Source organism: Protopterus annectens, chromosome 6.part0 (assembly GCF_019279795.1).
Source record: "Protopterus annectens isolate FY-2018-M chromosome 6.part0, PAN1.0, whole genome shotgun sequence".
Taxonomy (NCBI): Eukaryota; Metazoa; Chordata; order Ceratodontiformes; family Protopteridae; genus Protopterus; species Protopterus annectens.
Window position 1 is genome coordinate 1,334,875,946 of NC_056737.1, and position 17,545 is coordinate 1,334,893,490.

At 41.6% G+C, this 17,545-nt stretch overlaps 1 protein-coding gene across 3 annotated transcripts in view; it reads right to left on the bottom strand.

Annotated features, from left to right (window-relative positions):
* Positions 1-17,545, bottom strand: part of PRPF40A (pre-mRNA processing factor 40 homolog A) — a 3,102,395-nt gene that overhangs the window by 2,624,243 nt on the left and 460,607 nt on the right. For all 3 annotated transcript variants that reach the window (XM_044074905.1, XM_044074903.1, XM_044074904.1), the window contains exon 5: positions 11,112-11,134. In XM_044074905.1, the coding sequence (XP_043930840.1) occupies positions 11,112-11,134 (23 nt within the window). The remainder of the gene's footprint in view (positions 1-11,111; positions 11,135-17,545) is intronic.

The window sequence follows — 17,545 nt, forward strand, 5'->3', positions numbered from 1 at the left end:
AACTGAATTTGTTATCTACCATTTCAGTTCTGCTTTGAGGCAGAGTAAGAGTGGGATCTGAAATCCTAGAGGGTGTGTCTGTGTTGGGACCATACATTCTTTAGATACCACTGCAGTTTTCTCATATGCATCCTGGCTAAAGGCAGCATAGGAATGGTGGCTACCATAAGACCAAGAACCCATAGAAATTGTCTTGCTGATGGTTGCTGTACCTGGATCAGTTCCTGGAAGTGGGCAGTAAGGGAAAGAACTTTGCCTGATGGAGGAATGCCTGCATCTGATCTGTTCTGACCATGCATCCCAGGAAGATTTTGTCCTTCTCTGGGGTTAGGAATGACTTGGGGAGATTGAGGTTGAAGACCAAGCCTTGTAGCAGGGACATGGTATACTGCAGGTGATTTTTTAGGGTATCCTCTTTTTCTGCAAGAATGAGGATGTCGTTTAGGCATGGGCAAATTTGAATACCTTTGGTTCTGCAATTGGCTATTGCTGGGCCCAGGCATTTTGTGAACACAATGGATGCAGTAGATAAACCAAAAGACAAGGCTGTAAATTGAAAATGAGAACAGGGCCCAGTAAAACATAAGTACTTTTGGTGAGAGAGTTTTATAGGGATGTGGAAGTAGGCCTCCTCGAGATCTAGTGTGGCCATGAATGCCTGGGCTGGCAATAGTGAAGGAGGGTCTGGAGGGATAACATTCTGAAGAATGGAACTCTTAGGAAGAGATTTAGAAAAGATAGCTCCAAAATTGGCCTCCAAGGGCCGTCCTTTTTTGGTACAAGAAATAACCTTGAGTAAAAATATTTTCCTTCTTGTCCTGGGGGGACGGGTTCTACAGTTCCATGGTTCAAAAGATCCTTTAGGATCTGGGGAATAAGGTGTAGTTGATTCTTGGGTGGGAATGGTATGCCCCTTGCAGGGAGTCTTTCTTTCCAAGAGAGGAATTATCCCTCTTCCACTACTGCCAGGATGCAGTAGTCTGTGGTGATAGCTCTCCAGAGGAGTAAGCAGTGTGAGAGGCGGGCTGACAGGGGAAGGTGGGCAAGGCAGCTATGTGTTGTTAGATCCATTTCTGTCATGAAAGGGCTGTCTTTGGGTAGGTTGAGAGGAGCAGAAAACAAGTGGCACTTTAATGACAAATAATGTAAGCGCTTTCGTTAGGTATGTTACCAAACTTCCTTGGACAAAATTCAAAAGTACAATGGACCATTAAATACTTTGCCTAAACAATCATGTTGTGTAAAAAATAGTCACATGTTACTCTGACAATAGATCATATGATTCATCAGAGAAAGCAGATCATGGTGTAAAACAAAAACATTCACATAAAAACTTTTTTGTTGCTTCCTGATATAAACTACTATAAAAAAATTATTACTATGAACATGAAAGCTACAATTTCAGAAATAAGTATACATAAAAAATGACATTAAAAACAATAGTTAAAAAAAAATACTTCTTCTTTCGGCTTTTTTCCAGTTAGGGGTCGCCACAGCGGATCACATGTCCGCTCATGATTGGCAGTGGAGTTTTACAGTGTCGAGTTGCCAGCCCGGCACCCAACCTTCCAGAGAAGGCACACACACGCACGCACTCATGCTAGGGCCAATTTAGAGTGTCCAATCCACCTACAGCATGTCTTTGGGACGTGGGAGGAAACCGGAAAACCCGAAGGAAACCCACGTGACCACAGGGAGGACATGCAGACTCCACACAGAAGGCACCCCAGCCGAGGATCGAACCGGAGAACCTCTTGCTGTGAGGCGACAACGCTAATCGCTGCACCACCGTGGCCGTCCAGTTAAAAAATACTAATCCCTGAATAATATTTAAATCTATTAACTCCTGAAATGTAATGACTACAGGTGTGTTTGGAAACGCTGCTTCATCTCAACAAACTTTTAAGTTTCAACAAACTAACCAAGGAAGAGACGTCATTAAGCCCAGGTAACACAAGCCTGGCCATCTAAGTTGCCATGTTAATTATAGCAACTCCAATTTCAAAGAAAAGGGGCCTCCCCTCACATCAACTACTTGGTCAATCACTCGAAAAACAAAGGAGTGACCTGGGTGTAAGGTAACATGGTTGGCTAAGGCATTCTCAGTCTTCCCTTTCCTTACACTGTAAATGTGTTCATACAACCATTCTTTAAACTTTCGATCCGTCTTGCCAATATAAAAATCGGGCAGGCTTGCCATTTAGTTAAATAAATTAAATAATGTCATTTTTTACATACACTTATTTGGGAAATTGTAGTTTTCATGTTCATAGTAATAGTTTTTTTATAATACTTATTTATATCAGGAAGCAACAAACAACGTTTTATTTATGTGAATGTTTTTGTTTTACACCATATTCTGCTTTCTTTGATGAATCATATGACCCTACTTCTCTGATGAATCAAATGATCTATTTTCAGAGTAACATGTGACTTTCTTGCACCACATGACTGTTTAGGCAAAGTATTTAATGGGCCATTGTACTTTTGAATTTTGTCTGAAGTAGTTTGGTAACATACCTAACGAAAGCGCTTACTTTGTCATTAAAGTGGCGATTGTTTTCTATTTCTTTGCATTTTTTGTTGATTTAACTAGTTGATTTTACTTTTCCTGAGTTTAATAGTTTTTTTTGGCGTGGCTGCACATAGCAATTTTGGCATGCCTTCATTGTTTTCACTGAATGAATCCAGCACTAGTGAGATTTCTGATATTGGCAAGCTAACCCATTTGGTCAGATTACTTACTCAGAAAGTGGACCATTTAACACCTGTAGATGGTAATAGAACTGCTTTGCCTTTTAACAGTAGTGGCAACAATAGAAACCAGCTAAATATGGATTCAGGCGAGGGACTTGTTTTGAATGACCACATTAACCCAAGAACTAACACTCACTTACTGAATACTATGCAGCAGAGAGATGAGGTTGAGTCTCCTGCATCTATTACAGCATCCAGCATTTCTGCCTTGAACAAGTGGCTGCAACATTCGATGCGTTTACAGCCTAATCATGTTCAGCAGGGTTCTTCCAATACAAATTTGAACCTTGCTAAGAACTTGGAAATTCTTTATCATAAATCTCTGAAGCTAAAGAAACTCCAGCTTGAGATTTTGGATTTTAGGGAGTGTATTAGATGCCAACAGATGCCAAGGGGACTTGGACTTTGGCGTTGCCCTACGGGGTTAATTCGCAACTCTCCCTTTCATATGGACTTTTTAAAGTTGTTTGACAAGTAGGGCTTAGAACTGCTTGAACTTCTAATAAAGTATTACTAGCAAACAATGGACTGTTTACTTGGATGAAATCAACATACTGGATGGGCAAATTAAGAATGATAATGACTTCCTCCATTATAAATATTAATATGCACAAGTGTGTTCGAGCACTGACAACCATATTTCAAAGTGCAAGGCAGTGATACTAAAAAAAGATTGAACCTGACAATTTAGATTACATTAATGGTACAGCCTATCCTCCCCCACCTACCTCGCAGCAGTGGAATCATCAGAAGGAACCCCAGTCCCTAACTTGGAAGCAACGAATGCAAGCGATAACCCGGTCAATGACGACGTCAGCATAGCCCAATGTAGTTACGCAGCTGCTGCCAGAACTCAAGCTGAGGAAGCTGCGAGTGGGGCTAGACACAGCAAGCGTATTCATAGGTTGGTACTAGGCTATCTGCCCTAGGGCCTACACAAGCCTAACCATAACAATTCCCTGGCTATTTCTTTCCACAATATTTACTTCCCTGGACCCCTGTCTAGCAGGGCGACTAACATGATCCCCGGGGTAAATTTCCTATCTCCCATCCAGTCATCAAGGTTCCTTTTGAAGACAGCCAAGGAGGTGCTCTATTTGACATGTATGGGCAGTCTATTCCAGAGTATGGGGAGTCTCTGGGTCAGGAACTTATCCCTCCAGCATGTTTTGTTCATTGTGATGACAAGGTTTAGGTCCCCTGGAGCATGTGGCTCTGATGGATTGGGATTTCTTTAAGTGCAGCATGTCCAACAGCTCTGGGTTTGACATGGCCTTGTATGTTAAGCAGAGATTGCCTCTGAGTAGATGATATGAGACACAGTATAGCAGGAGTTTTTTTAGTCTGTCAGCATTGGGTATCTGCTTTAGGCCGGTCATTCTTTTAGTGAGGTGTTTCTGCCGCCTTTCCAGTTGTTGCAGAGGTCTTGTGAGGTACATACCAAACAGGATGTTGTACTCTATGATGGGTCTAATGAGGGATGAGTACAGTGGGACAATGACCGCCTCTTTTTTTTTTGGATGAAAAGCCCTTAGTGATGAAAAAAAAATAATCAGCCCTGCCAAGTCTCAAACCCAGGGCTCCATATACAAAGTCAGGGCAATGTACCACTACACCATTTGAGCTGGTATTTGCAATCGAAACAGCAATCAAAATAAGCAAAATAATGGTAGAAATGGGGGGGGCAAATCATTCAAATTTTCAGCAGGAGTCCAACCAGGATGTTCATCGGAAAGGGAGGAACAACAATTGCATAATTATCAACGGAACTGGGGAACGACGAGGAGATGAATGACTATCGTGGTATTAATGTCATGGAGAGCCTTGAAGGTGAGACTTGTAGTGTTAATATCATTAAAAACACAGAGGGGAATTTCAACATTTTTAATTATTCTGTTCTGAATGTGGACATCTCCTTGGCTGACACGGTAGCCAAAGGTTTGACTTTTGTGCCATCTCGAAGTGGAGATTTAGCCAGGACTTTAATTGACCTGAAGTTATTCACTCAAACTGAATTTGCAATTTTTACTAAGAGATCAACCTTTCAATCCATCCAACTTCAGGGTGGCAAGTGTGTATAAACCACCGTTGCTCCCAGTTATTTCTTTATCTGATCAAATTTGTGAGTTGGATGTTAGAAATATGTTTTCTTTGGTGAATTACAATTTTAAGGACTTAAGTAATTTTTCTTTGAATGATTGGAAAGGTTTGCAGTTGTTAAAAATGAGTGGAGTGCGTATTATGAAACTGGACCGGAGGGGGGTGCTTGTGTTCAAGGAAACAGAGGAATATAGTAGTAAAATGCTTGAAATGTTATCCAATGTTAACTATGAGCTTGTTTCTTTGAATGAGTTGAACATAGCTTACAACAGGTTAAAAATTTATGGGAATGATTTGTTTATTGAATCAAGAATTAACATCGATATATATAATTATTTTTCTATACCAGCTCCGCAAATTCCAATAATATTTGGAATCCCAAAAATACATTAAGATGTGACTAATCCACCTTTGAGGCCTACTGTGAATAGTAGGAACTCTATCACATACCCTTTGGCCAAATACGTGGATAGTTGTTTAAAGAAATATGTTGACATGGAACCCCCAAATATGTAGAGACTCTTGGTTTTTCCTAGAGAATGTTAATTTGGTATATGATGAGGAATTCAATTTAATAACGATATATGTGAAACATCTATATACCACGATTCTCCATGATGTTGGGATTGGGTGGGTCTGTTGATGTTAAAACTCAGGAATGTGACCAATGAGAAGATTTTGTGATTAGAAAAATTATTAGGCATCATTTTAACTAATAATTTTTTTTCTGTTCGAAGGAAGGTACTTCCTTCAAAAGAAGGGGGAGGCTATGGACTCCCCTTGTGGGGCCAGTTTTGCGAATTTGGTCATAGCATTTTGGGAAAGACAGTTCGTACTAACAACTTGTTTTCAGACATGGTAACATTTTATACCCACTTTTTGGATGACATTTTTGTTTTATTCCATGGTTAGAAAACAACGGGCTAAAGAATTTTTGCAGTTTTTAAATGACTCCACCCAATTTTTAAACTTCACTCATTCATTTAGTAAAGATTCAATTTCCTATTTGGACATTGAATTAATGAAGGATCGTGTTAATAATAGGTATAAAAAGCTAGATTTTTTAGAAAAGTAACACACTGAAATTTTTTTACACTATTCCAGTGCCCACCCAATTCAACAAAAGAGGGCATTGGTGAAGGGTCAGCTTCTGTGGGCACAGCTAGAATGGTTTCTGTACAGACTGATTTTTTTTTGATTGAATGTGACCTCTTTGGTTAACATGGTTTTTAAAACGAGGATACCCCTTAGTGTTCTTTTGTTTATTACTCCTTTTAGTATGGAAGCCCTTGGACTTAAACAGATTATCATGAAGAATTGGGATCTTCTTTCATCGGACGTGGCTTTTTATGGTATAGAGAATTTTAAACCTAAATTTGTTTTCAAAAGGGGTCAAAATTTAAATAATTTGTTGGAATTTGATTGTAGACCTAGCTCCAGAATAAAACGGATGTTTAAATGTGAAGTATGCCCTTACTGCAGACATAATGAAGTGGGCAATAATTTTGTGATAAGGGACCGAAGACGAGACAAAATGCAGGTTTAACTGCAATTCTTGCAGTGTAATTTATTTAGCTAAATGTCAAGCCTGCTCGAGTTTTTATATTGGTAAGACGGACAAAGTTTAAAGAATGGATATACGAACATATTTACAGTATAAGGAAGGGGAAGACAGATAACGCCTTAGCCATGTTACCTTACACCCAGGTCACTCCTTTGTTTTTCGATGATTGACCAAGTAGTTAAGGATGTGAAGAGAGGCCCCTTTTCTTTGAAATTGGAGCTGCTAGAATTAACCTGGCAACTTAGGTGCCAGGCTTACGTGTTACCTGGGCTTAATGACATCTGTTCCTTGGTTAGTGTGTTGAAACTTAAAAGTTTGTTGAGATGAAGAAGCGTTTCCAAACACACTTGTGGTCATTACATTTCAGGAGTTTATAGATTTCAGTATTGTTCAGGGATTTGTGAAGACTAGTATTTTTTTTAACTATTGTTTATCTACTTCTCTCATTGTTCTTGATGTCATTTTTTACGTATACATATTTGTGAAATTGTAGTTATCATATTTGTAGGAATAGTTTTTTGTTTAATAGTTGTTTACATCAGGAAGCAACAAAATAAGTTTTTGTTTATCAGAATGTTTTTGTTTTACATCATGATCTGCTTTCTTTGATGAATCATATGACCTACTTCTCTGATGAATCATATGATCTACTTTCAGAGTAACATGTGACTATTTCTTACACCACATAATTGTTTAGGCAAAGTATTTAATGGTCCACTGTACTTTTGAATTTTGTCTGCAGAAGTTTGGTAACATACCTAACAAAAGCGCTTACTTTATTTGTCATTAAAGTGCCGACTGTTTTCGGTTTCTTTGCCTTTTTGTTGATTTAAGTAGTTGGCTTTACTTTTAGTGAGTTTAATAGGTTGAGATGAAACTGGTATGGAAGGTGTTTGTCTCCTGACTCCTTTCCTATGTCTAGAAGAGGAAGGAGTGGTACAGGTGGGGGGTCTGCCTGACAAAAGTAGTCTTGGCTGGGTGATTTCAACAGTATTTAGGAAAGGGAGACACCAGAAGGTGTTTAATATCCTGGAGCGCCTTGCTTTTCTCCTGAAGGTTTTTAAAGAGTTTTGCGGACTGTTTTCCAAAGAAGAGGTTGTGGTCAAGAGATGCATCAAGAATATTGGACATAAAATCCTCTGGCAGGGGTTGAAGGCTAAGCCAAGAATATCTGTGAAGCACTGATGCGGAAGCAGCAGCTCCTGCAGAGGCCTCTGCTACATCATAACTGCATTTAAATTGAATGCCTGGCCACTTGTGCAGCCAGGGACAGTTTTGATGCTACCTCTGACTTGTTAGGGGAAGTCAGGCAAGGCGGACAGAAGATTAGAGGCCTGGGATACGAAGTCCAAGACATATTTTACCATTTGAGCTTGATGGCTCTGAAGGCTAGGAGGAGGTATAAACCTTCTTCCCTATCCTGTTCATATTCTTACTGTCCTTGTCAGTAAGTAAAAGGGCCGAGGAGGGTATTAATCTTGACTGCTTGTCAGGGGATACAAGCAATCACTGCTGGCTCTGCCAAAGGGGGGGGGGGGGTTCACTAGGAATTTCTGATCAGGCACCTTGTAGAAATGGACAGGTCTCTTAGAGGCAAGGTGGCTGTGAATCAGACCTTTTTGATGCTGAAGAAAATGCATCAAGATAAGCAGGTATAAGTGATGGGATGGCAGATAGAGAGGAAGATTCTACTTGCAGTAACTCAAAATATATCTTTAGAGTTTCAGTCATTTGGGAAGTATCCATTTGAAATATTCCTTCATTTTGGTAATGGTCTCCCCAAAGGTGATGTCCTCTGGGGGAGAGTCCCTTTCAATGGACTCCTCATCAGGGAAACAGTTTTCCAGTGGAGAGGCAATCTGTGAGGAATAAGTGACTCGTCTGATGAAGAGTAAACTTCCTCTTCCTTCTCCTGCATGAGAACTGGGGAGGTGGACTGAAGTAGCTGAGGCAGGCCTAGGGCTGAGAACAGGAATGGTGGAGGGTGAAGAGGCCGAGGGTCTAAGGGTTATGAAGGCTTGCATCAAGGATTGAGTGAAGGATTGCCAATCACGTAATCCCTCAGCCGAGGGAGACAGAAGTTTATTTTTTACTCCTTTGAAAAGGAAACAGAACATGCGAGAAGGCCTAGTCTCAGGGGACCTTTGTTGAAGCTGGGGCTTCGTGTTGCAGAATCCCAGTCAGCATCCGGTGAGGCCTGGCTCCCCCTCAACATCAGTGGTAACCGACATCTGAGCTACCTCCGTGGAGGTGCCGGCTGTTACTTCTGAAGTGGCTTATTCGAGGGGAGTCGACAAAGTAGAAGGCTCAAATAGACATCCCTAAACTTCTAAATCGGAAGCTGGCGGAGTGTCTGATGGCGGAGGGGCAGTAGTAGTAGGCCGTGACAACTTGGCCTTTTTGTGCGGAGGCTCTGCCGGGGCAGCTGATTCTGGGTCTATCCTAAGGACTAATTTCTTTAGTCTCTTGTTTTCTAAGTAAAGATTAAGGGCAGCCAGATGGCTTCTGAGTGGCTTAGGGATGAATGACTGGCAAACTGAACAAGAGGTATGGTCAAGTTCTCGGCCTAAGCAAAAGACTCAACGGTCATGTGAGTCTATGTGGAATCTGATGCCCACAAAGGCATTAACCCTTCTTAGTGGACATCGGCTAAAAGAGGACAGAAAACCAAGCTCAAGCAAAGGTAAAGCGAAATCCCCAATGCGGTACTTAGCTTTAGACGTCTTGATAGAGAAACGATGAGACTGATCTGACATTAGACTATGGCTGAAAAGTTCAGAGGTCTGTGCTTGCAGGCATCACATTTAAGGTCTCTGGTTTATGGCCCTGTGTGTGACGTCCCATGCACCTCCAGCAACCAGGCTTAAGCTTTTATATAGGAACCGATGTTTGAGTCGCCTGAGGCAGAGAATCTCACACTAAGAACACAGCAACATGGGAATAGGAGGACATTTGGCAGGAAAAAAAATACACTAAGGGAAGGTTGCCAGACAGGAAAACTTAAAGGGAAAAAATAAAAGTTTAACTATAAGACAAAGGAACTAATAACAACAAACCTAGCCCAGAGCTTGAAAGAAGATTCTTCTCACAGCACAGAAAACGAAATCTGGGGAGTTAGAGAATTGCATTATGGGTAGGAAAGGATGCCCACTAGCTTTGCTGAAGACCTCAAGCTTTTGTAAAGGCCAAGACAGATATGACCCATCAATGAGAATAAAGGCAAGACTGACAACTCATATTTCAATGTTTCAAAGAGGAGTGTGAAGGCAGTGCCAAGGATCAAATAGTGGAAGTTGAAAAAGGATGATTGTGAGGTTGAGTTAAGGTAAGAGGTAAGGCAGGCACTGGGTGGCAGTGAAGATTTACCAAACAGCTGGGTAACTACAGCAGAGCTGGTAAGGGCGACAGCTAGAAAGGTGCTTGGTGTGACAACTGGGCAGAGGAAGGAGGACAAGGACACTTGGTGGTGGAACAAGGAAGTACAGGATAATGGTTTAAAGTCATCTGCGTACTTATTACATTTGCTTAGTGAGAGGCTGTACACATTTTATTTAGGAAAACAATAAAGATCAAAGGTCCTAAAACTGAATCCTGTGACATGTCTACCATTATCTGGGGTGAAAACACAGCTTATCCTCCCAGAAGACACACTGTGTTCTGTGGCTTGGGGTGATTTTTAAACTGAGTATATTGTTGATGTGGACCATTTCCTTGGGTCTAAATAAAAATCTGGGGTGTGAAACTGTATTGAATTAAAAATATGGAAGCAACCATTTCATCTTGATTTCGTCCTTCATGTTTGCAGTTCATGAGCTGATCTTAACCTCTGTCAGTTTCACCAAGTGAAGTCTGAAGGCTTTGTAAACTCTTCTTTTGGTTTAGATTTTTGTAACTACACCATTTCAGTTTACAGCCGAATCTCCCACTATTTCGACACCTCAGGAGGGTACAGTCATCACTGCAGTTGGTGAAGTGCTGAAGATGGCTACAAACAAGTCACCATTCAGTTGCTGGAGGCGCCATCTAATACACGGTCCCTCTTAACTGACACAAGGTGACTACTCAGGATCACATGGTTGACTTTTGATAAATCCATATCATATATCATATCACATATTTCTGTTGGTTTGATTTATAGAAAGTGAACCAAGGGACTGTGATCAAAGGGAAATGTGGGCAAAGCAATGTTTAGATCAGCTATGCTGGCAGGAATACTTATCAGAATGACGCCTAACGTGTTTCACTTCATGACAGCAGTTTTACAACCTGCTCAAAACTGACTGAGATGTACTTCTCTCTTTCAATGGAGAGATAAGGAATGGGGAACCATGCCCCAAAAGAGAAATTCTGAATGAAAATCACAATATAAAAACATTCATTCTATTAACCAGCATATCACTTCTCCATAACAGTAATTAAGTTTCAAAACACTTTTTTTCCAGAAAAGGTTAACAGTACAAACTTGTTCAATCTGCAGACAATCCATTGCTTGTTTCAAAACGTTATGCAAATATAACAAAACTGACATAATTCACCTTTTACTTCATACATGCAGCATTACATTTACCATTATTTGAAATTATCTAAACAACTTCAAACATACTACCAAAAGGCAGCTAAAAACTGCAGCAAGCTTTACAAACATCCAGAAATACTTATTTTCTATGTAAAATTTGATTAGTTTACTTACTTGTGCAGGAGGTCCAGCTGTCACTAAAATAAACCAGAGTAAATTATAAACAAATCAAATTTACTTCTACATATGAAGTATAAAAAACACAGTTCAATATCTGGAAAAGTTGAAAATTGCTACTCGTAAAGAAGTAAACACCAAAATATTAACATTAATGTTAAAGAATCGTTATGTGAGCACACTCACCATAAATGCAGATGTTCGGAGCAGCAGGATCAGTTTTGCAGTACCATTATATATCCACAGGAAATTTCTGCATACAAATGTCTGCCACACTGGACATTCTCGGAGCGTAACTCATTTTTCATCAAAGAAAGTCAGCCTCATGTACAGCTAAACTAGGGGTTGACAAGCAGCTCACACAACTTGTTTTATGTAAATACTAGTAAGTCATGCCTTGGTTAGGGACCGAAAATGCTCCACACTAACCCCCTGAATTCTTACCTTTTACCCCGACCCCAATATTATATACCACTAAAGTGTGAAGATGCCTTACCAACTTCCACCTCCAGGTATCCATGGCAAATGAAGGATGAAGAAATTCTGGAAAACAACCTATTTTGCACCTCTCCAATGATCCTTCTACTCAAACATCTGTTGCTACGTTAAGTGTGCTCACCACAGTACTATGTCCATCTCAAGAATCCCTGCTGTAAGGTATTGTTAGGACTACAGTAGCAAATCCTGCCTGCTCTTGGACTGATGATCAAGCTTACAGTGCTTAGAAAAGGTGGTCAATGAGATACAACTGGCTGCCTCACAAACACTATGCATCAATTCATTTCAGGATGGACTATCACACGACCCATTACAGCCTTTCCACCACTCTCATAATGAAGAATAATGCAGTTGGCCAGCCACTTAAATGAAGTTTGCTTTGAGAATGGCCTACCATCTAATGATAGGAAGTGCTGCTCTGACTGCTTGAGAGCGTCTTTATTCTCGGTAATATAGTAAAGTGTCTACACACATCAAACACATTTTAATATACTTTTCCCCTCATTTAGTAGGATTGGATAAAAAAGCGCAAATGTACAGTTTGACCTGTGCACCAGCTGACATACCACTATGAGTATAAAGAAGTGACTGGCCCTTAAGGCTCCAACTACAGCTATAGAATATTGTGTAGGGATCCCTACATAAAGGACAGCTGTTCAGAAATGATTTTGTCTGAGGTGGCAGCCACTACAAAAGGAGTTTTCCAGAACAAAAAAATAACTGCTACTGAATCTGGTTTGAAAGTTGCCAGGGTTAGTCTGATCATCTGATAATCTGACAAAACTTGCAAGGAACAGATGTAGGCATTTTAAGGGGTTGCAGGTGTACAGAAACTGTTTTAACAGGGTACAAAAGGATAGAAGAGGTTTTACGGGAGGCAAGCAAAAAAGTATGACAATGCACTTTAACACATGCACAGGACAGATCATCAAGTCTGAGTCATGCAAGGCACAGAAGACATCCATTCTTAAGCTTCTGTGGATATCACCTTCCTAGAGGTACACCATGAGAAAAAAAATCAAAGTTAGATAGATATGATTTTCTGCTGCCGGGTATTTTGGTGCTAGCAAAAGGTTCAGCACATTCACAGAAACTACTAAATAAAGAGCATCAGTATTGTCACAGCATCTAAGCTCTTAACCAGGGGTCTTTATGTCTGCTTGCTCTAATTAATACTCTTTCATCCTGAGTCAGGAGAGTAGAGAACTGTGGGAACTGCAACAAGTTCCCCACGGATAGCTGAACCAGCTGGGAGAAAGCATACCTATATAAGGAATTGGTCATAACAACAAATGTTCAAACAAGATCACTGGTGCAATAATCACCAACACAGAGACCTTACCCACAAGCAGAGGTCTGACTTTGAGACTAATGCACTCTCACACCCCCAAGCTAGACTGACTCTGGCATCTACGGGAAATCAACATATTCCTGGCATAAAAGTGGTATCATAAACAAAGACATTGGGAGCCTCCAGACACTGGACCCTACCCAATTCGGCTTTAAGGGCAGATCTTGCCTCTTAAACCTAATTGATTTCTTTGAAACAGTTATTAAAGCCATAGATGAGGTCAAGGTAGTCCACACACCCTACCTGGACATCGCAAAAGCCTTCGACACAATACCCCACTCGGGCACCATAAATAAGCTTACCAGCTTAAATATCAACCCCTGTATCACAAGATGGGTTGCAAACTGGCTCAGAGATAGAACCCACATGGTCAGAATCGCAGGTGCCATGTCTGAATCCAAACCAGTTACAAGTGGCATCCCACAAGGCTCAGTTCTGGGACCTCTCTTGTTCGGTATATACTTCTCTGAGGTTCCGGTTAACACGGGGGGGATTATGGCTGACAAAGTTCGCAGATGACTGCAAACTGGGGGCCATAATCGAATCTCCAGCTGATACAAGCATCCTCCAAAAGGGTCTCACAGAGATGGATGCTTGGTGCCAGAGCCACGGCCTCAAGCTAAATGCTAAAAAGTGCATAGTCATCCCCTTTGGGAAAAACAAGGTGCCCACAAATTACCACATAGGTGGTAATCCATTAAGTACAGAAGAAGTAATTAGAGATTTGGGGACCAACGTAGATAGTAATCTCTCCTTTGATAATCACGTTGCCAAAGTGGTTAGAAAGACCTTCTATATGGCCCACCTTATCACGAAAGGGTTCGCATCTAGATCAAGAGGTCATTGTGCCCCTCTACTCGTCACTCATCAGGCCCATAATTGAATACAATGCCCCTTTTGGGATGTACCTTACCCGACACCTGCAGCAACTGGAGAGACCCCAAAAGTACCTCACCAAGAGGATCATGGGCTAAAAACAGATGTCCTATGCAGCTCGACTAAAGAAACTCCAGCTCTACTCAGTTGCTTACCGCCTACTCAGAGGCTATTTATGCCTGACGTACACAGCCATGTCAAACCCAGAATTAATGGACATGCTCCACCTCAAAAAATCCAAGTCCCTTAGAGCTACACGCTCCAGGGACCTAAACCTCAGCACAAAAATAAATAGGACATGCTGGAGGGACAGATTCATTTCCCAGAGGCTCCCCTCACTCTGGAATAGAATCCCAATTCATGTTAGACATAGCCCCTCGCTGACCCTCTTCAAGCGAAATCTGGACGCGTGGATGGGAAATCGCAAATTCACCCCTGGGATCTCTTCTGTGTCCCTACTAGACAGAGGCACAGTAAACTAATCTTAAAAGGGTACCTTCTGTGACCTACTTTACAGAGGCACAGTAGGCTAATCTTATAGGGAGGTGGAAGCCAAATGCACTCTGGCTAGGCTTATAAATGCCCTAGGGCAGATAGCCTAGTATCTACCTATGAACCTATAATCAGCCCATGCCATCTTAAGGTCTTTCACTACAAAGGAGATGTAAACAAAAGTTATGAACTTCCCATAATGAAAGATTTTTTTCATTCCAGTATGTCCAATACATGTGCGTCCAACCAGGAAGTTTAGTGCTCCACCCTATGCCCCCTATAAGAACATCCCTTCTTGTAATGCACCTCTACCCTTACTTACCTCAGATCCTGTTTGACACCGAAGGACCTAGACTCAACTAATCAGAGTGACCGTAGACCCTAGAAGCTCTTTCTAGATGATCCTTCAGGTCTTAAAATATGGAAGGAGAAAGATGGGAGGGTTGCCATACCTAATTGACTGAAATGCAAGGATCGATCATTTTAAGTACACAACTTTTGTAACCTATCCATTCAGCTCATCCAATCTGAAATGTCGGTCAAAATTCCAAGCTACGGTGACCATGGGTGGAATCATGACAGCAGCCCCTTCAGGATGGAAGTACCAAAAGTAAGTTATAACCTTGGAGACACAGTCCAATTTATACTGCTTGAAAAAGGTATGCACAGAAGCCCAAGAAGCAGCCTCGCAAATGTCATGCAGTGAAGAGTCACTGAAGAAGACTGCAGAAGTTGCCATAACTCTTTGAGAATGCGCTCCTGGTTTAGTGGAAAGTGGTTTGCCATGAAGAGTGTAAAAAAATGGGATGCAGTGTGAAAAACATCCACAGAAGATTCCTTAGACCCCCCCCCCCAAAAAAAATACTTTCTGTGGGAAATGAAACAAAGTTGTTCATCCTTTCTAAAATACTAAATTCTGTGAAGTGCATAGCTGTCTGTGTACATCCAGGATATGCTGTGTATATTCACCTTTTACAATAATAATGAGGAAAGAAGACTGGTAAGTGAAAGGGCAGAAAAATATTACTCAAAATCTACTTTGGGAACAAAGGAAGGGCAGCTCTCAACTTCAGGACATTTATGTGCAAACTGGCCTCCTCAGGGCAACAAATGCCCTGACCGTCTTTCCCAGATAATGCCCCCACCCTCTCTGGGAAGCATCCAGGGTCACTAAAGCACTGGGCCGTTGGGGAATGAAAGGACATCCTTTAAGTATTTGGTCGGATTGAATCCACCAACTCAGATCTGTTTTGCACATCTGGGCAATTCTTATCTGGTATGACACAGACTGATAAAGGATTGACCAATGAGTACCCAGCATCCACTGAAGAATCCTTATGTAAAACCTGTTTAGTGGGATTAAAGTGATTGCCACAGCCATCAAGCTTGGAGTCCCGAAAGGCTAGACAAGCTAAAATAGAGGTACTCATCATAATCTGACTTGGGATTTTATTGTCTGAACTCTGTGGTGGAAGAGAAGCAATGGCACATTTTATATTAATAAGTGCTCCTATGAACTCCAATGTCTGAGATGGCTGTAGTTGTGATTTATTGCAGTTTCTGGTTATCCTCAGAAGAGTGCAAGTCTTAAGCACCTGATCTTTTGCATGTATGAGCTGATGCATGGTCACAGCGGAAATGAGCCAGTCATCCAGGTAGGAAAAAACCTGGTATCCCTACAGTCTGAGGTGAGCTGCTACTACTGCCATGCATTTGGTGAACACCCTAGGGGCCAAGCTGAGTACGAAGGGCAGTGCTCTGAATTGGAAATGACTAGCTCCGAGCTTGAAACGCAAGTACTTTCTGTATCATCTGTTCATTTTGATATGATAAATGGCATCTTGAAGATCTATATAGCACATCCAGTCATCCTTGCCCAAAACGGGAAGAATAGACAAACATTATTATCTGGAATTTGGTTCGCTAAACTGATTTGTTTAGATTGGTGAGATCTAACATTGGTCTCCAGATGGCTGTTTTCTTTGGCACTAAAAAGAACAATGGTCTGGTGGAACCTCTTACTTATGAATCTGAACTGCTGCGTGATCCCTCTGACTGGGTGGAACATTGGGAATTTTTCTTGGAAATGGAGGTGGAAGGGAAAAGGGTATTATATAACCAGTGGAAATAACAAAAGATACTTGGGTGCAGAGGATCAAGTGCAGCCAGTCTCTCTGGTGCAGGGACAACCCCCCACGACTGTCTCCAGAGGTGGAGAGTCAAGCCTCCATTCAGTAGCGCTGATAGGGTTTGTCAAAGAAAGACTCTCGTGAACCCTGGTTTTGCAAACCACTTCTGCCACGAGGATGTCGTCGCCCATTAGAGATAGTCCTCTACCCCTGGAGGAACCTACTCCATGTGCATCTTGGAAATGACACTGAGACTTTTTGAACATATTCCAGCTACTGCATGGATTCCTGGAATAGGATCTTTGGGGAGCTGAAAAACATATGCCCATGGCAAATGAGTTCTTTCTATCCTTCTCTCACCTGGACAGTACTTCTTTCACTTTAGGGTCAAACAGTGTAGTTCCGTCAAAAGGAGCATTGACAAAAAGAGGACTTAAATGGCTCCGCAAAAATCGCACAAGCGCATCTAGGCCCGTCTCCTCATGGAAATAACTGAACCTGCTGCTCTCGAAGTTCCTTCCACCAAGTTGGAAACTAACCTTGTAGAAGAGTTGGATACAGGCTGTTGGGTTGCCAACTGAGACGTTATAGAATCTTGAACCTCTTCAGAAATGTCTCCTGTGATAGTATTTGACAACTCCTTAGTCAAATCCCTCTGAAGTCTAAAGTGTACCAAAATAACTCAGTGACTTAGTGCAAAGGTGACTGAAGCACAGACATGCTTCCTTAATCTATCCATTGCCCGCGACCCCCTGCTGGGGGCATGGACAGTGAAACTCACGTCAGTGAGTTCTTTCTTTGTGGTCGCCACTATAAATTACAGCTGTGTACACTTACCATAAATGTAGATGTTAAGAGTGTATTCACTGTTGCAGTCATTACATTTGGGTAATCCTGCTAGCAGATTGCCCTCAGCCGGCCTGAATTCCAAAGTCTTGGGTCCTGCATCAGCCGATGTCACCCCTTCCCTGACGTCAGGTCGTCAGGGGTATAAAGAAGCAGCCAACGCCATTTTCTTCAGTTTTTCTTGCCCCAGATGTCAGGCGCCCCCAAGAAGGGTAGCCAAACTTTATATATATATATTC